Below are 23367 nucleotides of genomic sequence, written 5' to 3' on the forward strand. Positions count from 1 at the left end.
TGTTGTCTAATTTGTAATTGGACTTGGGCTTTTGGTTCCACTTCCTGTACCTATCTGTTAACTTTAACTTTCCAACTTTTCCATAATTACACTAGATTCGTGTGCTGTTCAGTTGAACAAGACTAAACAAGTGGGTTGACTCATCCTTCTCCATTTATACTGAAACTGCAATCTCAATACTTGTCTTCTTGAGCAACCGTAAGCCTTTTGAAGGCTCACAAACCTATTGCACTCTAGGCCTTTCGGGGAGTTGGGCCATTTTCTGACAACATTGGTACTGCTTTAACCTAAGTGTGATGAATCCATGGCTTTCCTCCAGCTGACTTAACAGATGAAGGCATGGTACCACGTGTGGTCCTGGCCACCTTGCAGTCAGCTGATGTTCAGACCCTTTCCTCTCCAGGCTTTTAAGGAAGACTCAGTCTCCAGGCCAGAAAGGATGTAAGGCTACTTCAGTTGGGTAAGCAGACTTGTTGGAGGCAAACTCATGAACAGAAGATAGTACAGTGCCCAGAGGTTTAACATAATTTGCAACAGCTAGATCTTTCAGAGCTTTTATAGATCCTCCTGCCTGGGCAGACATCTGGAATGGCCTACCATACAGTATCTCAAAGGGGCTTGCTTAATTTAAGCCAGCTTCTGGGAGCCATTCTGATCTGAAGCAGTGCAACTGGCCAGGCCTTATCTCAAGGTAAATTGGTCTCTCGACATATTTTAGCAAAGCTGTTTCCAGTATGTATAATCCCTAGCTGCAGGTAAGGGGCATCTGATATTTATCCAAAGGTAGACTGCTGGGGTGAGTGAGCCTCAGAAACTTAAGTGTCCTTCTTAATAATTCAATTAAACTTTACGGTTATGTAGCATGATAACAAGGAACTGTCTGGGAGGTGAGTGTTAGACAGTAAAGACAAACCTCAATTAACAGAATCAGAATTTGATATCCACTGAAACATAACCTCTTTCTAAACTTATCCTCATTTTAAATCAAATACAGTCAAATTAAGATTGGTTTGCAGATGAGTCTGGTTAACTGATCATATTGATTTCTTTAAATTGGCCGTGTTAGAATTTTTCATAAGGAGTCTCAGACTGAAATTTTAAAAGGCCTCTCAGGGCCAGGAAAGGGCCATGCCAAGTGCTTGTCATAGATTTTTTGCCTTACAGGTTTAGGTGAATTTCTTGTTTTTTGAGATCCCCAGAATACCTCGAGGTTTTTGCACCTGTTAGGAAGTGTCCTTCCTAAGTTACCTGATAAAGCTGCTGAGAATTTAAGAGTTTCCAGTCTTTGGAGGGATCAAGTAGAGAGAAAAGATAAATGTTTCAGTTGTGTTTATAAAGGTATACTTTTGCTATAAACATAATTAACTTAAGGGGAAAGGTATCCTTATATCTGGAAAAACACAGATGAAAAGCCAGACAAAACCAAGAAATATTTCAGACAAAACCAAGAAACCATGACTATATTCATTTTACTCAATCCTATATAATAATCCTTTTTACTAAAATTTTATGAAATCAGAGTTTTCATTAGACTTTTAAAATATCTTACCTAGTTTGCATTATGATTTAAAAGTCATAAAAAACCTCTACTTCTCAAAAAGCCCTTTCTATGACTCTTCTTGAAGATGAAGCAGTTTAGCAAAGCATCAGCTTAACTATCTGTGAATGATAAAGGACTTAGGGAGGCAAGGCTAGAGATCTGGTTATAATGTTTTTTGACAGGCTTAACCAAGTTGTTGTGATATACAAGATAATTTTAAGATAACTAAGATAATAACTAAAATTTTAACATTATACCAGGACATAGCCCAATTTCAGAAATTTATATTATTTCTAGAATGTCTATATTACTAACATCCATATCATATAAAGAGGATTATCACTCACTGGACATTGTTTCCTATGTAATTTAGCATACCAACCAATCCTAGTTAATTTAATAGTTTTCTCTGAGATGCCTCAAGGATTCTCTAAAGCATCCCAAAGTTAGCTGGAGGTCAAAAGAACTTTAAATAAAATCTTTTTGGGGGAAATTTGTCAAAAAATTTCAAAACACTTGGTCAAATAAGATCATAGGTCACTGTGAGACAAAAGTGAAAAGAGATCTCAAAAGTGAATACAGATCACTTAAAGGCACAGAAACTCACACAATCTGTTATCAAAGGTAGCATCCCAGAAAAATGTCCTCTTTAACAGTAAGAAAAACAGAGCTAGTCTTAAACCAGCTTACTTTTAGTAATAAAGTTCACACTAAATTTAGTCTAAACTTAGCCAATCCTGACCATGCACAAAGCTCCTGTCTCAGAGTTCCTTTTCTATAAACATTCACTTTCTGTATCAATATTCTTTTGCCCCTTAATTCTCCCATCTAGAAACAACTATAAGAAACTTCTATCATTTAACTTAATTTAGTATAACTCTAAAATTTCACATTACCAAATATTTGGAGAGATCATTCACATCTCAAAGGCATAGGAAGAGAAATGTACATTCATTTTTCTTTGTTTGTTTTGCTTTTTAGGGCCGCACCTACAGCATATGGAAGTTCCCAGGCTAGGGGTCTAATCAAAGCTACAGCTGCCAGCCTATGCCAGAGGCACAGCAATGCCAGATCCAAGTCATGTCTGCAACCTATACCACAGCTCACACCGGATCCTTTAACCCACTAAGCAAGGCCAGAGATCAAACCTACAACCTCATGGTTCCTAGTTCCTAGTTTCCTCTGTGCCACGACAAGAACTCCTACATTCTTCCTCTTAACTGCTTATATAAAACCCAGCCATCTTGGCTATTTTCAGGGAATTTTCCCTCCCTAGTTTCCAAATACCCACTTCTATTTAAACAAATGACATCAATAGACAATAATACATATCAATCTCTCACAGTCATATGCCTCACTTGGAGCATAATCAGAACATGAGAGAACAGGATTTGGACTCAGATAGCAAGACACTCACATAGATATACACACATTCTCTCAAGGTAAAACCAATTGCAAAATATCCACTTTGATATAATAGCAGAGCCATTAGGGGCCATTGTTCACCAGATATGAAAAAGTATTGAGGCCATAAAATGTTACAATAAAAACATGATTTTTTTCACTTATGGGAGCATAGCTAAAGATCTCCCAGTTTTGCAAAAATAGCACAGGGGATTCTAAGATGGAACAGAGTTCTGATCATTCATACTTAATTAGTCACAGCTGGTGTTATCAAATATCAAGCAAACAATTCAGATCAGTCTCTCATGGTCACAGGTTCCCGAGCCCCTAAAAGGGAGATTCCCAACCAAGGTCCCATCAGAGAGGAAGCTGAAAGAATGACAAAGGCTAGTCCAAAGGGGAAAATCTCAACCAGTGCATCGCCACAGGTGCAACCAATGCAGTAGGGAAGGATACCCTGCTGTTGTCACACTTGAGTCCCTTTCACCAAAGAGATCTCAACTGGCCAAAGCAAGTACTGACCCACATAGAAACAACAAATATATGGCCCCACAAGCAAAGGATCAAAGGAGGTGTAATCCAAAATTCCATTTCCAGATGGAAGCCTCGAGAGCAGCCAGGGTCTTGAAAGAGAATGGGGCACCCCAGAATGATATACACAGAAACACCACAAACAGGCTACAGTCATAGACAGAAAATCAGAGGAGGTGTTGTCCAGAATTCGACTTCCATTCCCAGACACAAGCCCCTAAACAGACTGGCTCAGCTCTTGAACAACAGATGCAGAGTGGCTCACTCCCCACAAGGGAAGCAGCCCAAAAAGAGTGGAGAGAATTTCCAGCCTGCGCAAGCCGGAATGACTCACCACCAAGTTACACCAAATGTGGACTATGGCTCTGGACTTTTCTAGGCTCCAAATAGCCTCATGCCTCAGGGCAGACAGCACCTGTCAGAGGCAGTCCCTCCTAGTTCCCTGGAACAAAATGAGTCCAGCAGCTGCTGAGACTCAGGGAAGGGGCTGCCTCTAACTGAGTTGAGTGGCTTCAGGCAGACTCCTAGCTGGCTTGACAAAACTGTTACTGATTGCAAGTCTGTATGCCCAATGCACAGTGAGGCCAGACAAACCAAAAGGTCAAGTTTGGAGCAGAGGAAGATTTATTGCAAAGAGATGGGTGGCTCGTGCCCCCAAACCCCAAACTCCCCTAAGGGTTTCAGCAAAGCCTTTTTAGAGGCCATGTGAGGGAAGTGGGGTGTCACGGAGTATGTGATCGGCTCATGCACAATTCTCTGACTAGTCAGACAACTCAGGAAATGTTCATCAGATAAAGTTATCTGAGTACTTCAGGGAGGAACTAAAGCAGAGGATGTGAGGGAAAGGCCTGTTATAGTGTCATGCTTGATTATATTAGTGAAGGCACCTAAAATCGGTTGTTCCTCTGTGTTCCTGAGGGGACAGCAAACCAAGCAGCAGGAGGCAGCCCAGCTCCCCATCATCCAGGTGAACCCTGTTGGATTGGGGACTTTGGCCCCAGAACAACCCAGAAATCCTTGTGGGCCCCAGACATGCTGAGGTCCAACCAGACACTCGTAACTTAGATTCCTATTTGCATGAAAACAAAAATATTTGATGCTTTTGGGCTTCTGTCAGACTCCCCAAGTGGTATGTGTCCTCTTCTTTCTCTTTTCTCCACTGGGTGTAACTAGGAAGAAAGGTGTCCACAGGCCCCTGGGGACAGCAGGTGGCCGCTGATCTCTGGCTTTCAACCACATGGCCACTGCACAGTTGTGGCTGAGGGCGGCAGAGTCCCTGTGGCCACACTGATCACTCACTTCAGAAGGAAGGTGACTGTTTTTCTCTAAGAGATAGTTTAAGAAAAGCTTTGAAAAAATTAACAAATCTAGAATCCTTATTGTTTTAGCTAAATAAGAGAAATGAATTGTGATTGTTAATTTTGGACTCACAAACTGCATAGCACTAACAGATGTGCCTTGAAATATAAATATTAAAAATATTTTAATATATTAAAAACTAGAACATCTTTTGTGGGCAGACAGAAAGTCTGGTGATTGGCCAAGAGTTGAAGATAGCGTTTGGCATCTGCCGATGGTCATTCCTTTCTGGCTGTCCCCTCTCCAGGTGAGCAGTGGGCAGAGGCGCCGGGAGGAAGAAAATCATGCTGGACTCTCGGCAGGAGCCCTGCCCTCAGCTATATCTTTAAAAGTTATTTTAGGAATCTACGTAAGAACCTTAAAGTATTTTGACCTGTAAGGTTGTTTTAAATCTTTCAAGATGAAAACCAAGTAGAGTAAGTGACACAATTTGAAGTGGAATGTGTGAATCCAGAGCGGGTTTGAGTCTCTCAGCTGAACACATTGCAAAGCCAGTTTAGTAGGCGTCTCCAAAACCAGGCACCCTGGGAGGTAGGTGGGTGGCAGCGTTTTCCATAGCCTCTGTTCTTCTGAAGGGATGGGACAGGAACGCTGCCAGGAACACCCTCCCTTCTCTCAGATTTGCTCTTCCCTCAACTGGGTGTCCTAACTCTAGGACGTGGCAGGCATGTGGATGTGGGTGCACAGAGCAAAGTAAAAGTGATGGGGGTAAAGTCTGGCCACTCCTTGGCCTTGGGATCACTGCCTGTAAGGTTCCTTTGAGTCTCCTCTGGAGGATGGCCCAAGGCCTAGTCTGTTCAAGGTGCCGTGGTGACTGGTCTGAACACAAGAAACACAGGATTTACCAGATAAAGAACTCTGATATTACTACCTTAATTATCCTAGACCATCTGCAGAGTTTTGCTTTAACATACCCTGTCATCCTGTGGTAGATCTACATATACTGACATGGAAATACTGCCAAGACATAACTTCTGATGAAAAAAAACAAGGCAACAGAAGAATAGTCTCCTTGATTCCATATGTGTAAAAATAAAGTACCCAGAAAATGGAAAGGACTGAAAAGGTAGCACACTCTTGGAGTCTGGTATTGCGGACTGGTAAAACAAACTTGTTTTGTTGTTGTTAAAACTGACCTATTTGGATGCAGTGCTGATAATAAATAGATATGCCCTCTATTACGGAATGGAAATATTTCTATGTCAATGGAAGACCTATGTTGTCAAATTGTAATCACACTATTTAATTGCATGTTTTATCACAGGGACAAGCGGATCTCTTGAAGTATGCCAAGAATGAGACTGTGGAGAACCTGAAGCAGATCCACTATGCGGCTGTTTCCTGTGGGCTCAATAAACCGGGCACAGAAAATGCCGACATTCAGAAGCCACGCCGGAGCCTCGAAGTCATACCTGAAAAAGCAAATGATGAAACTGGAGAATGAGGGAGCTCTCTAGAGATCATTATGGAGTTTATAACTCCAGGACCAACTGTAGTCAGATGGGACATTTGCTTTGCACTCACTAATGAAAATAATATTGGAGATTTTAAAGCACAACTGGAATAGCTATTGCAGTCTCTTAAAACTGTGAATGTATGTAGCAACCCTGCGTGTGGAGGCAAATAAACTCTTTAACAAGAAACTATATTCCTGGCCCAAATATGCTATATTTGTATACAAAAGCATCATAACTCGGTTCTAGTGTGAACAACGGAGTAGTCACTCTAGTTCCATTGAGAAACAGACGACATTTTCCTGTTTGAAAACAATGTCTTAAAGATGGATTGTACTGTTTAATTAGTATTTATTGGGGAAAAATCTAATCTACAACTTTTACTTATGTATGATCACTGGGGTCTCTGGGGCATAGATGATTTGGGGGGGGGGGGGGCGTGCCTGCTGAGCCATGGTTACTGAGGAGACTGTAAGTAGCCAGACTCCCTGAACTTAGAGAGCTGTTGGGTTCAAGGGCGCTGTGGCTGGACAAAGGCTCCCAGCTGGAAACACCAGCTAGCGTGTAGACAATGTAAAGCAACCTGGAAGCAACACACTGTACATAATTTTGCATTGTAAGAAGTAGTGTTCACATTAAAAAGATGTTTTATGATATTTCTCCAATAGCAGTGTGTGCATTTAATTGAAGGTTTAACTTTGAAAATTTCCAGTCCAAGATATTCTCCTCTTAAGAAGAGCCAGTTACTTGGTGGACCCCTTTGTCAAAAGTAAGTTGCTTGCCTGGCTTGATATTTTGCTTTTGGTACATACAGTGGCCATGACTTTACCCAGTGGCAGCTGTTGTTTGTAAATCAACCAACACTGCTTCCCCCTTCTCAGCGTTGTCGGTTCCTGCCGAAGCAAAGTGAGCCTTAAGGTAGTGCAGACAGTGAGCCGGCAGCAGGTGGAGGGGCTGGAGCAGGTGCAGCTCTCCTCCGGCCAGCTGAATCTTTCCTCCAAAACTTTCTTTTCCAAATTGGTGAAACATATGATTTTTGATACTGGACACTGCAGTCTATTTCTTCTCCCAAACCAAATTGCTCTCAAATTTTGGAAGAGTAAAGGCTTCCTAGATCTTCACTAACTGTTTTCTTATTTGTCCATTTTCTTGTCAGTGATTCAGGTAAGTCAACCAGTTAACTATGATGGCATCTATAACTTGGTGACTCATTATTAGATGCTCAGGCTAATATATTGAATTTACTTCTGCCAAGACCCTGAAATCTCCTTTTAAAACACAACTCCTTTGCCTAGTTCTTGTCATTTGTTTGCTGATAATGTACTTTAATCAAGGTGCGCATCTCCACTGGTCTTTGTTCAGTGTCATTCTGTTTAGAAAATTAAACCTCTGTTGTTTGAATAATAGTGCAGTTTCCTGCTGCCAGCAGCCAGCAGCCAGCAGGGAGCTTAGTTAGGCTCTTAGCTCATTTCAGAACTCTATGTGGAAAAAAAAAAAAAAGAAAATAGTAAAGAATTAAAAGTAGATTTATAGTCTGAGAAATAAAATAATGTGTAAGTTAGATTATTGTTAGCAATCCTTGAACTTCACTGGCAAGTAAACAGCAATATTCAATTTAAAGTGAAAATCCAGAAATCAAAAAAATAAAAATATGAAACAAAAAAAATGGCTACATTTACAGTAACGGCAGGCACTAATCATCTAACCTGTGACTTAAATGACGCTGAGAGCAAGGCACATGTCATTTGCTGTGGTTCATACAGGCTGTTAAAATCAGCAAACTTTCGAGCTGAAGGGGTCTGTGGTTCTGTCTGAGGCATCCTCTCCCAGATGCAGAGTCCCAGACAAAAGCGATAAAATGCATTGCCTGAGGTCTTTGGGGGCAGGTGGGTGGGGAGTGACAAAGCCCAGGGTTTGCTCCACCTTTCCTCTAAAGAGGTCAGCCTTCTTTTGACCCTTTCTTCAAAGAGATAAGCCAAGCGATGGAAAAGAACAGCATGCTTGCTGGGGAGTTGTCCCAAAGTCGCAATGTTTCTCCTGCTAGTCTAGATCCTCTTCTGTGCGAGCTCCGCCATCCTGTCACACCAGAGTCAGGGTGTACATTCACGGCTAATACATGGCTAAATGACCTTATCTTCTGGCTTCGAAGATTCTAAAGTGTGAAATACAACTGTTTAAGGAGGGGCAGGGATGGCCAGAGTTGATCTGGTTTTAGGAAATGAATTCTTTAGTAAAATGAAAAAAAAAATCTGAACCATGTTACACCTAAATAGATTTCCTAAGTTTAGACCCTGTTTCTAAAGAGCATTTCAATTTTCTGTGAGGCTTGTTTCAGTCCTGGAAACCACAAGTTCCCGTCCATTCTGTTGCTCCTGGCAGTGCTGTATGGCTTCCCAAGGGAGAAATAATGAAATAGGGTGAGATCGAGATTTCCAGAGAGAATGTTTTTTTGGTATCAGTTTTCCTATGCCTGATGCTCTGAGAGAGGGAAGATGTGAAACCCTTCTTTCCTTCTTCTAGATGTACCTGTCGGAGTGGCCACACCTTCTCAGTTGGGGAGGAGAGGACAGAGGGAAAGAGATTCTAGCTGTGATTTGGTCTTTTTTGACCGTGAGTGTGACGCTGGGTCTTTACCCAGCGTCACCTCAGGGCAGCGGCGGGGGGTGCAGGGGTGGAGGTGAGCTACTGGGGCTGGGACAAGCTGTCTGCTTTTGAGGCAAGGTCCCACCGTGCTTGATGTCCCCCTGCTTCTCTCTGCACCTTCCGAGGGCTGCCCCAAGGCCACGTGCACGCTGGGAAGAGGCTGGGTTTCAGAGGCATCTCCTCGGGGCTGCGGGGCTGGCCAGGCGGCGGTCAGAGGTCCAGGGGGCTCACAATGGTGAAGCCCGAGTCCTTGCTGTGGCCGCTGCTGTCGTCATCGGGGCTGGAACTGGGGTTGCTGGAGGGGGCCGAAGCCGGACCAGTCAGCGGGTCTGAGAAAACCAGGGCGGGGCGGGCCAAGCTCCTGAGGAGTCGTAGGGGCTGCGCTTGGCCGGGCGGGGGCGCCCTGGTGCTGCCCCCGTCGTCATCCTTGGAGACGAGGATGAAGTCGTCCGGGCCACCTCTCTCTGTGCGCCCCTGCGCTGCTGAAGGGGTCTGCGCAGGAGGCAGAGCACAGGGGAGAGGGAAGAAATCGGTTCAAAAGTGGGACTGGGTGAGGTCCCTGCGGGCTGGGGTGCCCCCCCTCCCACTATCATCCCTAGTAGGGAGCCCGACCCTGCAGGAACAAGGGCCTATCACACTGCACCCACCATTCCCCACCCCAGCTCAGGGGTTGCTCCTCTGGAGGCTACACAGGTTCAGTGGGGGCAGTGGGGGCAACAGGTAGATTCCTACAAACAAGATTCACATACACGCACCACTGTGTCTAAAACAGGTGAATAACAAGGATCTACTGTAGGGCACAGGGAAATCTACTCAATACTCTGTAATAACCTACACGGGAAAGGAACCTGAAAAAGAATAGATATATATGTGCATAACCCATTTACTTTGCTGTACACCTGAAACACAATATTATAAGACAACTATACTCCAATTTAAAAAATAAAAAGCATGAAAACTAGGAATGACAGTTATAAAGTATAACCAAGAAGGTTCAAATTTACCACATTTGCCAGCTTTTTTGAAAGGTCTTTTTCTGTAGTATTTTTACACATTCAGCTTAAAAAAACAGCTTGCTAAATTTTAAAATCAAATTGTCAATTAAAAATGGTTTGGGGGTGAACCTGGGCACAATAATATATGAATAAATGATTACTAAAAATCAAACATTTATGCATGGACGGGGAATTTGGAGGAACTAATCTAAACAGGCAGTATTAATGTTACATTCACATGGTTTTAAAAATGCAGACTCAAAATGCTCTCTGAAAACTTCCTTTTAGAGCTGGATGGAAATAACCACACAGGGTTCTCCTGGAAAAGTACTCAACACTGAAAAAGTCTGATTCTAAAATGTCATTTTACTTTGTTAAAATACATAAAGAAATAATTTACAAGCATTTGGATGCTAGTTTTTGAGTAACTTAGATGAAATGTTACTAATGTGGATTTTGCAAGCCATTTAAGAAGAATATTATTAGAAACGTTTAGTCCCATCAGCTAACATACAGGGAGGCAGCGTGGTGGAGCTGGAACGTGGTTGGATTGGGACAGGAATTCTGAAAACAATGCCTGGTGAGCCTGTTCCTACTACTGAAATGAATAGGGATATTCCCTTGTGGGTTGGGGATCTGGTGTTGCTGTAGCTGTAATGCAGGTTGTGACTGTGGCATGGGTTTAATCCCTGGGCCAGGAATTTCCACAGGCTGTGAGTGTGGGGAAGAGAGAAAGAAAAAAGAAAGAAAAAAAAAAAAAAAAAAAGCAAAGCAGGGATTTCTTAGACCCCTTCTAACTAATTCTACTTTAGAATAAATTACACAACACTGACACCTGAGAGCTCAAGTTGGTAAACCACAGCTCAGGGGCCAAATCTGGCCTATGGTTCATTTTTATGTGGCTGTCAAGCTGAGAATGGCTTATGTATTTTTAAAGGTGTTTTAAGAATAAACAAACACACCAAACACAAAAACAGATATGTGACAGAGACCCTATGTGGCCCGAAAATCCTAAAATACTTATTCTCTGGCTCTTTACAGAAAACAATCTGCTGACCTATTTGCCTTTGAGGATGGACATTGAGAAGTCCTTCCCCATGAGGCAAAAAAAGGTACTAGCAAGTGAAACATACTCAAGACACCATTAGGAAAGCATGGATGGTACTTCTTGTGCTAAAGCAGAATGGAGGCCTCAGCTGGAGGCAACTGACCAATAACTGAGGCAGAGATCTGGCCTTCTAATGCTGCACAATGGGACTGGCAGGAAGTCTGGCACAGAGCTGCTGCATACAGGTGTGTAGGTTGTGTACTGCACAACTCCAGAAGACACTAGCCTAATTATCTGGAATGGCATCACCCAGGGCACTGGAGAACACAACCTGCATAGGTACACACAGCACCCCTGGCTTAGGGTCAGTTGTATTTTATAGTTGAACTTCACGCATGGTCATGTGAAGAAACTTTGGTGGGGTTTTATTATTCATATTTGAATGTGCCCCTGTCAAGCTAAGGTCCAGTGTTCATCAGAGCTCCTGTACCTGCTTGGTGGCCCCAGGCACATGGCCCTGGCCACTGGAGCAGTAGTGGTCATCGGAGATGGTGATCTGCTCATTCTCCTCGGCTTCCAGCTGGCTTTGGTTGAAACGCAGGGAACCTTTTAGAATGTCTTTGATCTATTTTAAAAGAAGAAAAAAGTAAATGAGAATGATGAATGAGTTTGTTTTGAAATGTCAGCTAAACCTCTAATACCTCTGAAAGACTGCTCACTGACATTCTTTCATAGTGAGGATATGAATAGGTTATCCTCAGAAAGAAATAACAGCAAAAATTCAACCCTATCAAAACCACTGACATATGAATGACCAAGGAAAATTTCACATTCTGAATGGCCAGATTCTCACAGGGTCAGATATGGTATCACATTCTGGATGGTAATCCTAAAGCAGGAAGCACGCGTGCCCACACATCCAGCTCCATGGAACAGTCCTTGGCGCTTGAGCAAGTCCACCCCAGTGGTAATAACACGGACCAACAGCAAATGCCTGAACTCTCTTCATTGGCATTTTTCTGTTCCATTTGGTCCTTCGAGGGTTGAATAGGCAAGTGTGGCCCTTAAGGGGCTGAGGCCTGCTGTAGGTGGTGATTATTTATGCTCTGAGTGCCCGGGATGTTTGTATGTTTACTTATGAATGTCTGGACTTAAGCTGGATGACACACATCAGCTTCGATGAAGAGCAAAGAGAATGGGTTTGCTAAGGGGCAATGGTGGGATGTGAGAAAACAGTTTGGTCTGCAAGCTGGTCAGACATAATTGCTAGAAGGACCAAGGGGCATAAGGAGGTGGACAGTCAGGAGGGGCTCTGCCTGGAGGGAATGTGGGGCCACGGTACCTGTGCCCTGGGGGCCCTCCCCAACAGGCACTAAAACGGTGGCCTGTGGGATGCAAGGTCAGATCAATGGACATACCTGCTTTAATCCTGCCAGGGAAACCAGAATTTGATCTTCTTTTTCTAAATTTTCTTGTAATATCACATCTTGAATATTTACTGAAAATAGAAGAATGACATTTTATAACTAATGTTCTGAGTACAACTTATCTGCTGCCACACCATAACTTCAGACATGCTTAGGAATTTTTCTGCCAAATTTCACAGCAACCCTTCCCAAGGATGCCCTGCCAAACTGCAGATGGCACAGGTGCCGAGTGGAACAGAGACGACCCTGAGCCTGGTACTTAGTCTTCCCTCAAGGTGGCACAAATGCGTTCTCTGAGTGACAGATGCATCTTACTTGGGGCACCCCCTCCTGACCTATGATGTGGTGAACAGCAGGGAGCATTCAGCCAACATCTGGGAGGAAGTGTTCCCGCTGGGCTTCACTCCTATACTTCTCAGGGTTTGATGGTGTCATCCCTCTCTCTAAAGACCAAGTCCTCCCATCTTTAAGAACTGAAACAGTAAAGCATGTTGTCAATTCAACATCTTGGTAAAAATAAAAGGATAAACTCATGGCACTACGGTTGTCATCAGACAACAAGGCCTGTGGAGTCTGCAGGACTTTAACCAGGGTCTTCACAGGAGCTGTTTCTTTGCATCCACAGGCGAGGCCTTCATCCAGTCCTGATTGGAGGGATCAGCCCTGCCAGCTCTGACCACCAGACTCAACATCTCGCTGAGCTGCCCACCGACAGCTTCAATGAGCAGGGGACCTGGGGCCTCCCTCCCGCCCTACCCCCCAGGGATGCACCAGGCCCTCCTGGTGACTGGCTTCTGAGATGGGGATTCTCAGGGAAGTGCATGAGGTGTGGAAGCCCTCTCCCTGAGACTACAGAGGGGGCAGTGTTGGGGGAGGAGGGACAATTAAAACACAAAGATACCATATGAGCACCCAATTGAGAAGCAGGCTCATTCTCCATTAACATCTGATTCCTTATTTCCTGAGGCCTTAACAATACCCTATTTATGAGACCTCGCGCCGAGTTCTTAGGTCTTCACTCAACCGAGTGGTCCCAGTCTCTGCTCAGGACTCTTCCGCTCCATGCCTGTCCCTACAGAGCGCAGGTGATGGGAGAGGCAGGGCCAGCACCCGGCCCGGCCCAGGGCCTGGAGGATCTGTGCCCAGAGTCCTGCTGACTGCTGCCCTCAGGTCCACTCCTGCTCCCCTGAGGTCTCCTCCGAGCAGCCTTGCACCAGTGGCCCCAGCCATTCTCTGGTCTCCCAGCAACAGTTCTGCTGCACTGACGATAAGCACTGTTACATCTGATGTTAGCACAGGCATTGCTGGCTTATTTGCTCAATCGCCTCCAGTAGGGTCTTGTGCAGGGCTATACCCCCAGCCTTTAGCAGAATGGCTGGTGCATTTCAGGTGCGCCATAAACACTGACTGAACAAACATGGAAAAACACCATTGGAAGTTGCACCTCAAAACACTGCCATTCTAAATATTTCCAAAAAATATTTCCAGCAAGGGGCTAGGCAAAGACTGGTACTATCAACATGAGTCCGGCCCAACAGTTGCTCAGAATCTTACACTAAATACATCTATAGACCAAGGTGACAAAGTCCTCTGACAGACTGCAGCAGAAAAACAGAAGCTTTAATTTATTCGGAAGACGTGACTGGAGTTTCTGGCTAATAGAAAAGCCCAATAGAAAAGCCCGCTTGAAAACAAGCAAGCAAGATGAATGGGGATGGAATAATAGATATAATTAGAGAGCGAATGTTTTTGGTTTCCTTAAAAGCCTGTAACAATTTGTTCTCTCTCAATAAAAAAACACAAAATCCACCCAACAAGACATTAACGACAAACAACTGCAGAAAATTGACAAGAAACAGTTCTGTGGGTCTTTTGGAGGACTGAAAAGGTTGCCTGGGATTTTATGACTGCTTGGCTTTGAAGGCAGAGCTCTGAGGCTGTAGGGCTGCCTGGGCAGTTTGGAAGGGCAGTGGTTCTGCACCCCTCCCCCCAACCCGCTCCCCTGAGCTGCTAGGGGGGCAGACTTCCTGCCTCCAGGGCCCTGAGGGGAAGTTCAGCCAGGGGGTGCAGGAGTACCAGGACTCGTGCAGGAAGCAGAGGGTTCTCAGGTCCAAGAAAGTAATGGAGGGAAGCCCTGGAGGTCAGACCCAGCAGATCAGAAGGGCCGGGAAAAGAGGCAATCTGCAGAAACCAAATGGGATATGGATATCCTGCTGCCCCTTTGATAGTCTAGCCAAAGGTCTTGGCCAAAGTGCCCGGTTCCTGCCCCCAGGGTAGTGGTGGGACCCAATGGTCACCAGCAGTAAAGACCAAAGGCGTTTAGGGTCGTTGGCTACAGACTGACAGGGCAGTCCATGGTTTCAGTGAGGAAAGAGGCCCAGAAATATTCAGGGACAGAGCCTTCCTTAGAGGCCAGCGAGGGCACTCAGAGGCCCTTCTCAAATAACAGAGAGACAGACACGTGACGCCATGCTGGCAGGGAGAAGAAGCAGAGTGGGTACACTAACTGGGGGCCTTGGCCCAGATAAGATGGGTAACCTGGAAGAGATGGAGTTGCCTTTACCCGGCAAGTTTAGGCCTCACACTGCCATTGGTGGGAATGGAACTTCAGAGCAAGAAGCTTCACTTCTGCACACCTGAGTTTGGGTATGGAGATTTACTCTCCCACTGCAGACCTGAGATTGTACTAAATCATACTGGCCGTGTTGGCCGAAAGCACCGTGAACTAAGAAGCCCTTGCCACCCTCTCTTGGATGCCCTGCTTTGCTGGGAGCCTCCCAGAAGTCTGTGTGCGCAAGCGTGGTGGGGGTGATACTTCGGGGAGGCTAGGAAGGGAGCACTGGGGAGGCAGAGGGCAGCAGTGCATTGGGAAGAGGGAACGAGAGACGCCTCTTGTTCTTCAGGATCAAGTGGGAATACCGCTCCCTGTTTCTAAAGGCCGCTCCCCTCTGCACTCTCTGTTGCTGAGACCATGGCAGCCACAGCCTAGATCTTCCCGGCAGGCCTAAAGAGGTGGTGGAGCTGCTGGCAGGAACCCCAACTCCACCCACCACCCCCTCCTCACCAACACGTCTCAGATTTTGCTGTGTGTCCTCCCTGGCACCAAGGGTGGCCACGTGACACAGCTGTGGCCAAAGAGCGGTAAGGGAAGTGCCTGGAGGGAACTTCTGGGAAGCTGACTCAGTCTGTGCCTTCTGGGCCTTCACTCTCCCCACCTGTGCTGCCTGAAAGGCTGGTGGAGCCCCTGGGCCCCCTTACAAGCATGTAAATGAGGCTCAGGGCCAAGGGCACTGGGCAGCACACCTGCTCACAGGGCCTGCCCAGTCTGCTTTGATTTGAGGGGAGGGGAGAAAGGCCACTTGTGGCTATTCTACTCTTTTGGGGGTTTTGTGTGGCTAGCAGCTGTATGAGTTTCAAAGTAATACAAACTAGGTGGTTTAAAACAATAGAATTTATTCTCGCTCTGGAGGTGCTAAGTCAAAGCCAAGGTGTTGGTGGGGCCACACTTCCTGCAGCTTCTAGGGAAGTGTTCTTTTCTGCCTCCTCTGGCTTCTTCTCAACTTCATGACATCTGTCAAGACCCTATTTCCAAATAAGGTCACATTCACAGATTCTGGGTGAACATGAACGGTGTGTGGGGGGGTGCCCACTATTCAGCCCAGCAGAGCAGCCAGATTGCCCACCTATTACACAGGATGAAAAGCATAGCTCCCTCTAACAAAAGGGGATCAAGGCCAAGGACACACCCAGAAGGGCAAGAGCCCAGAGTCCTCGTGTCATCAGCACTATCCCCTCACTCAACAATTCTCCAGCCCCGTTTTGTGGATTAGAGCAAAGCTCACCTTTTAGAATATGATGAAGACCAGGACCTTCTCTTCTGAAAATCCACATATACATAAAATGTTCACTTTATTTTAAGGATAAATCCTCTGCTATAATCATCTAAGCTGTCCGCCACACTTTAAGAAATTCAGAGTACAGAAATCCAAATCAAAACAAGAAGGCACCTTCAGAGGCTGCTAAATGTCTTGGACACAATAATTTTTATTTTTTCTTTTTATGGCTGCACATGTGGCATATGGGCCCAGGTTAGGGGCTGAATCAGAGCTGCAGCTGCCAGCCTACACCACAGCCACATGGATCTGAGCCACATCTGTGATAACGCTGGTTCCTTAAACCACTGAGTGAGGTCAAGGATTGAACCGGCATCCTCACGGACACTATGTCAGGTTCTTAACCGGCTGAGCCACAATGGGAACCCCAAGAATTTTCATTTAACAAAGTACTGACTGTATAAATCGTTGCCTAGGCAGTGCCATTAGATATTGACTTAAGGTAGTATTTACAAACATTTGACTAACAGATAACTTCTCAGTCGCAAATCCACTGCTTTAAGTAAGTTGCATCTGCAAGTAAAAATAGAAAAACATGTCTTTTCATACCTTAAAATATTAAAGGCAGAAATGTGAAATGTTTAAATTTCCCATGTAATGCACATTTTTCTTTATAGTAAGAGGCAGAATAAATTATGGTATGTGGTTCTATTTGTTTCTGTGTAGAAGGAAGATTATGTTCTTCTACATCTCCTTCTATTTCAGCATTATGGATTATAAATGTTGGGGCACTGGAACAAAAGGGGAAAACCTCATACAACTAACCACTTCTGTGGAAATCACACAAACATCTCATCATACAATCCTGTGGTGACTCCTCTACTTTTAATGAAATGTCAGTGCCACAGGAATAGGTTTCTCAACTCTAAGGATAATGGAAATGGCACACAAACTACTTCTTCAATTTCTTAAAATTCTCTTTCTCTTCAATGCTACGATAAAAAGTGTTTGCAACTAAATGGTGGGGACAAAGGTAACATAAACCTATATTCATTAAGAAGGGTAGAGAAATGGGAGTTCCCTAGCAGTCTAGTGGGTTAAGGAGCTGGTGGTGTTGCTGCTGTAACTCAGGTCACTGCTATGGCAAAGGTTCAATCTCTGGCCTGAGAATTTCTGTATGTTGCGGACACAAGCCTGTACATAAATATATGTGTATATAAATAAAAATGTATATAAATATATGTGTAATAAGGGTAGGGAAATGGACAAAAGCAGAACCAGCATCTACCCACAGTGGAGATGGAACTGGCAAGTCATTTTGCCTCTGTGTGCCTAAGGGACAACAGACCCCTCCTCCTAGGATTCCTCTGAAGTATAAACAGCAAGACACCCAGCGCACTGTGGAAGCTCAGCACTGGGACTTCCATTACCACATGGCCGCCCTCCCTCCCTCCCCTGCTGCCCCAACAACCTTATGAGATGAAGGCCATCATCCTATCATAGGAAAGGGAGCCAGGCTCACGAGTACCAGGTCTGTTATCTGAGGTCTTATGAGTGGACAGAGCAAGAATCTGGTTCCAGATCGGCTGGACTCCTGAGCCCACCTGACCACACAGTGATGCATATGCACTGATGGGAGGGCTGGAGATACAAAGAGGCATATTATGGGATCCTGGCACTGACTCCACTGCCCTGAGAGGCCTGTGCCCTTTATCTGGTCATGGAACTGACCTTGGTGAGGTCAGCCAGCAACAGTTAGTCACCTATACGCAGGACAGACTGCTGAGTTGTTTGCCTCAAACCTTCCCAGAGCCCTGGCACTGGCATCACACAGCCTGGACTCTGATGACCTTGGGCTGAGATACTGATGGGTTTGTGTGTCATTAAACCATCAGCAAGATGTAGGTGACACCTGTCTCGGAGGTTAGATGAGATGATCAGTGGTTCACTTTTAGCAGACTATCTAGACTATAACTGGCATTGCTTGGTATTTTTTTTTTTCCTTCTCCAGTTCTTTAAATACACAGATTAAGTAGATTCTTCTCTCAGAGTTTCTCTCCTTCCTCTCTGATAGAGATTTAGTCACCCTAACCTCTGACAGCTTTGTATAAGGGACTGTCCCAGAGGAAATACACAGGCTGTTACAAAATTGAGGGGGCATATGTAGAGTTGCCCCAGGGTCACATGTGTGCTGAGGGTGATGGTGGTTTAAGAAGTGACCATTAGTCAAGGAGGAGGGCAGACCTGTACTTTGTCACTATCAGCTTGGGCTGGCCCATGAGCAAAGGGATGTCTGCTCCCACAGGGTGTGCCTTAGTTGTCCAGGTCTTAGGAGAAGGTAGGTTTAGGAGAAGACTGCAGGTGTCAGATTCATCCTTTAATCCATGGCATATATTTCTGGGTGTCCCTGCAAATGCCACTTCCCAATCAGAAAGGCTTCTACTATCCTTTTAACACTGCTACTACTATTCTCCTTTGCTTCAAAGCCCACCTTAACCCTATTTGAACATCATGGTCTTCCCTCTGCAAGCACCTGCTTGTTGGACTCTCTCCTGTTTTATCTTTTACTCTTGTCATTCAGAGATGCAGCTCAAAGACTAAAGGTTCCTGGAAGTGCATGGTTCTGCATGCGAGTCCCGAACACCAGGTCTTTTGGTTCCAAATGTGGTGTCTGTTCACTATGTCCCCACGACTCTAGAATCTATCATCCCTGCCAATGTTTCTGGGATCATTGGTGCCCTGGGAGGACCTTGGTTTGCATCCTGTGAAGCCACGTGTCACTTTAGGCATTTCAAATGTGGCAGAGTTCCTGCTGCTCCCTCTCCCTACTCTAAAGTTTTGCTCACCTCTTCTGTATACACTGAGCTCATTTTTAAAAGCGCTCCTCCACTTCACCCCACCCCCAAACCTATCTTCACATCAGAGAGCAGGTACCTAGGAAATATTGGCCGAGTGACCAGAGTCAGCATTAGGGCTGATTTTCATCTTCTGAGGAACAGATGTAGGTGAGATGCTTCTCAGTCAAAGAATTAAGGGGCAGTAACCAGATCAAGCAGACCCTGGCCTGAGAAGTGGAAGAGGCAGGCGAAGGGAAGTACGGTCTGTAGGGAGCCAACGACTGAATCAAATGCATCAAGCTCGGTATTTTCTTAAAAAGCAAAAAGCAAATCACACAAGGGTCTTACTTTGCATCCAGCTGCTAGAATGGCCGAAGATCCTAAACTGGGAAAGGAGCAATGCTTAGGAAAGTCCAGGGGAAGACTGGGAGAATATGTATACTGTACTTAAGATTAGTCTTCAGGACAATAAATAGTTCTCATAAATGAACTGAGTGTCTCAACAAAGAGTTCCAAATCTGTACTGATCTCAACCATTTCTGGATCCTTCTCTTAGGATTTACCTCCCTGCCAGCCAAAGTCTCCTCAGGGTAAAATCTATCCTGTTCATCATTTGGCTACCACCTTCAGGTCAACCAGAAGAGGAGACTCTATATATTTTGCAACTCAAAAGGTTTCTAAGCTCCAGTAACAGTTAGATGTCTATGCAAGAATATGTAGTTCTAAATAAAAGCAGAAACACTGCTGGGACCTCACCAATAGGAAATATTCTTGGGTTTTGTCACCATGCAGTCTCATTTGTGAGCAATGAGACAGAAGTTTGGCTAAGATTCATGACATGGAAGCAACCTAAATATCCAGGGACAAATGAATGGACAAAGAAGATGTGGTATATTACACAATGGAATAGTACTTAGTCATAAAAAAGAATGAAATAATGCCATTCGTAGCAACAAATGGATGGACCTAGACATTATCATACTGAATGAAGTAAACCAGAGAGGGAAAGACAAATACCATATGGTATCACTTATATGTGGAATCTAAAATATAACACAAATGAACTTACCTACAAAACAGAAACAGACTCACAGCCATAGAGAACAGATTTATGGATGCTAAGGGGAAGACGGTGGGAGAGGGGAGGATTGAGAGTTTGGGATTAGCAGATGCAAACTATTACATGTACAAGGGATAAACAAGGTACTGTAAAGCAAAGGGAACTAGTCAGCATCCTTTAATAAGCCATAGTGAAAAAGAATATAAAAAAGAATGAACATGTATACTGAATAAAATATATATACTGAATCACTTTGTTGTACAGCAGAAATTAATACAACATTGTTAACCAACTATATTTCAATATAAAAAAATAAGTTTGGCTACGATAGTCTAAAATTACATCGTTTAGTCAACTAAGCCCCTCAGAACTGGGATTAAGATGGATACACTCTTTGTGAATTTCAGGCCATAAGGTTTTGCTGACCTGAGGATCTGGTGACAGTTAGGTAGCACTCTTCAGCTGGGATTTAAACATGGCCATGACAATGAACATTAGCCCTCCTTATCTCAGGCTCTGCCTTCCCTCACTAACAAGCTCTCAGGCTTAGCAGGAGATGCTTGTGGTGGCACAAAGTCCTTAAGCCTTCAAGCTATTGACACCAAGCCCTTTTCTACTGAGGTGGGGGGATGGGGTAGAGGATGGGGCAGACAAGTGTTTTGCCTCCTGGTCTTTAGTTGGAGAGGCCAGAGTTGTGGGATGTGGAGTGGCAGCCTGGTACAGAGGGAGAAGAACAGATTATGCAGTCAGTTTAAGAAAGATTAAGGATTGAGAATTATATTTAAACAAGAGAGCCAAAAGATCTTTGTTGAGGCCATGTGATCAGGGATGTGTTATCTAAGACCAGGAAAAGATAAGATGTTTTACAGTTTGCTATGTTTTTCTAAATATGTACGGGATTGGTCCAAGGAAGATGCTTCCAAGGCTTCTGGTAATAAAACTGGGGAGGGAAATGCCTTCTACTAGGAGAGGGCAAGGCTAGAAAGAGGCTGAGAAGAGCACTGAACTTCAGGTGTTGAAAGCTACCTCAGAATGCCAGGGGAGCTTGTGAGCTCTCCACCCACAGTTAGCTGCCTGAAGTTTGGAGTTATGAATGCATTAATAGCATTAATGTAATGAATACATTAACAGAATTTTGTCCAAATAATTTTAAGTTCTCTTTCTCCTTGAAGTGTATCATAGGCCAGGATGACCAGGTCCCCTGCTATTAGAAATGGAGAACTTCGAGTTCCCGTCGTGGCGCAGTGGTTAACGAATCTGACTAGGAACCATGAGGTTGCTGGTTCGGTCCCTGCCCTTGCTCAGTGGGGTAACGATCCGGCGTTGCCGTGAGCTGTGGTGTAGGCTGCAGACGCAGCTCGGATGCCGTGTTGCTGTGGCTCTGGTGTAGGCCGGTGGCTACAGCTCCGATTCAACCCCTAGCCTGGGAACCTCCATATGCCGCGGGAGCGGCCCAAGAAATAGCAACAACAACAACAAAAGACAAAAGACAAAAGACAAAAAAAAAAAAAAAGAAATGGAGAACTTTTTAGGCCCCAGTTCAAGACCCGCTGAATCAGAATCTGTATTTTTTAACAAGATCCTCAGGTGAGGTATATTTTATCCTTCTGCATAGGACTATGCTACCCACAATTAAATTCAGTTTTCAAATTCTTGAAATAATTACAAAAAGCTTTTATCACCATGTGGTTGACAGAAAGAAAGCTGCCTGGTGATCATATTTTCCTTCTCTTTTTTTTTTTTTTCAAATGTCATTAGTTAATTGCCTATTGAACATCTCCAAAGACATCTATTAAACGTTGTCTTTATAAACATCAGAAAATCAGATTCATAAAGTTCTTGCAAAGGCATACAAACTGATTTTCAAAAATGGCCTCCTCTTAAGCTAATTTGTGCATAAATATTATGACAAGTACAAAATCAGTAACGAAGTATGCAATAAAACAGCAGATCTGAAATCCAGCTACTGATGTGAGTGTAGCTTCAGCAGAAGCATCAGTGGAAGAGAAGCCAAGGTCTGTAATGGGGTCTAGGCCTTGGGTGCCAGTGAGCTGTTTGTCATTCATCATTCCTGGGCCTCAGTTTCCTCATCTGTGAAATGAAGAACAGCTGAGATGGCCTGCAGCCCCACATCTTCAAGACTCTAAGGTGCCATGGGCTACGGTATTCTCAACAGGATCACAGTAAACCAAATTTCCCTTAATTCATTGCATTTAACCCTTCTGTTGTTTGTATAAACCACCAGTGAAAGGGCAAGCTGCCAGAAACTAGTGTAAATGTCACACACATGAAGGGAAACTCCTCCCCTGGGAGCAGGCAGGGTGAGCAGTGCATACTCAGCCCAGCTGCTCATAGATCAGAACAGTGCAGGCAGCACACCCACGTGCAATTATGTGTGAACAACAGCAAACCTAAGAATAGCCTGATTCAGCCACAGAGGTTCATGCTGTCATTAGTTTTGTGTCAGGATGATGGGGGTTGATGGGGGGAGTAACTACAGCAAGAGAAAAAAATGAACACATAAAAAAGTCTTCTCAAGTTGATAAAAGTTTAAATTTAATAAAACACAAATTTTCAATTCCTGTCTTTAAATCTTTGAATTCCTATAGCTCAATTATGTGGAGGTAATGAAATGAGAATTTTGGTAGAGTTTTGATAAAACAAATACTCTTTCAGTTCTGGGTTCCAGAACCATAAGGAAAGAACTGCTAAGCAGTCAATTTTATTACCTCTATAATTAAAGGATCACTTAAACAAATGCCATTATGTAATTTTTATTGAGATCTTTTCTCCAGATTTGTTCCATCTGTTACAAAAATAACCTTGAAATGTACTTGACATTTTAAGACATTACTGCATGTCTGATGAAAACATAGGCTGATATGGAATTCTCTTGAAATGAAAGGAACTTACTGAAAATAATTCACAATAGAAAAAAAGTACAAAAAAAGAGAAAAGGGTACAGAGCAGTAAGTCCCTGAATCAGTATCTGAGGCAGTTCTCATGGCCCCTTGAGAGCCTGTGGAGATACACTCAAGGAGAGCAGACACACCACTCAGTTTGGACAAAGAGAAAACACACCTAATCTGAGGACTAGTATATCCAAAATTCCAGCATCTTTTTGCATCATCTGAGGAATATTCAATAAGGTGTTGGGAAGTGTGGTACTGTTCCAAGCTCTTCCAATACCTAGATGTGGGGCCCCAAACCAGGCACTACCCAGCTTAAGGGTCATG

General features: G+C 44.2%; 2 protein-coding genes across 7 annotated transcripts in view; one reads left to right on the forward strand and one right to left on the reverse strand.

Annotated features, from left to right (window-relative positions):
• PLCL2 (phospholipase C like 2) overlaps positions 1-6944 on the forward strand; it is a 214846-nt gene extending 207902 nt beyond the window's left edge. For 2 of the 3 annotated variants that reach the window (XM_047768889.1, XM_047768901.1), the window contains exon 6: positions 6099-6944. In XM_047768889.1, coding sequence (XP_047624845.1) covers positions 6099-6278 — 180 coding nt within the window. In that variant the 3' untranslated portion in view covers positions 6279-6944. The remainder of the gene's footprint in view (positions 1-6098) is intronic. The other variant, XM_047768911.1, reaches the window with a different exon arrangement.
• The window catches only part of TBC1D5 (TBC1 domain family member 5), a 537689-nt gene continuing 518398 nt past the window's right edge, over positions 4077-23367 (reverse strand). For all 4 annotated transcript variants that reach the window (XM_047768951.1, XM_047768932.1, XM_047768961.1 and 1 more), the window contains 3 exons: positions 12393-12472; positions 11465-11599; positions 4077-9423 (listed from right to left, as the gene is read on the reverse strand). In XM_047768951.1, the coding sequence (XP_047624907.1) occupies positions 9142-9423; positions 11465-11599; positions 12393-12472 (497 nt within the window). In that variant the 3' untranslated portion in view covers positions 4077-9141. The remainder of the gene's footprint in view (positions 9424-11464; positions 11600-12392; positions 12473-23367) is intronic.

The sequence above is a fragment of the Phacochoerus africanus genome, chromosome 1, assembly GCF_016906955.1.
Source record: "Phacochoerus africanus isolate WHEZ1 chromosome 1, ROS_Pafr_v1, whole genome shotgun sequence".
NCBI classification, from domain to species: Eukaryota; Metazoa; Chordata; class Mammalia; order Artiodactyla; family Suidae; genus Phacochoerus; species Phacochoerus africanus.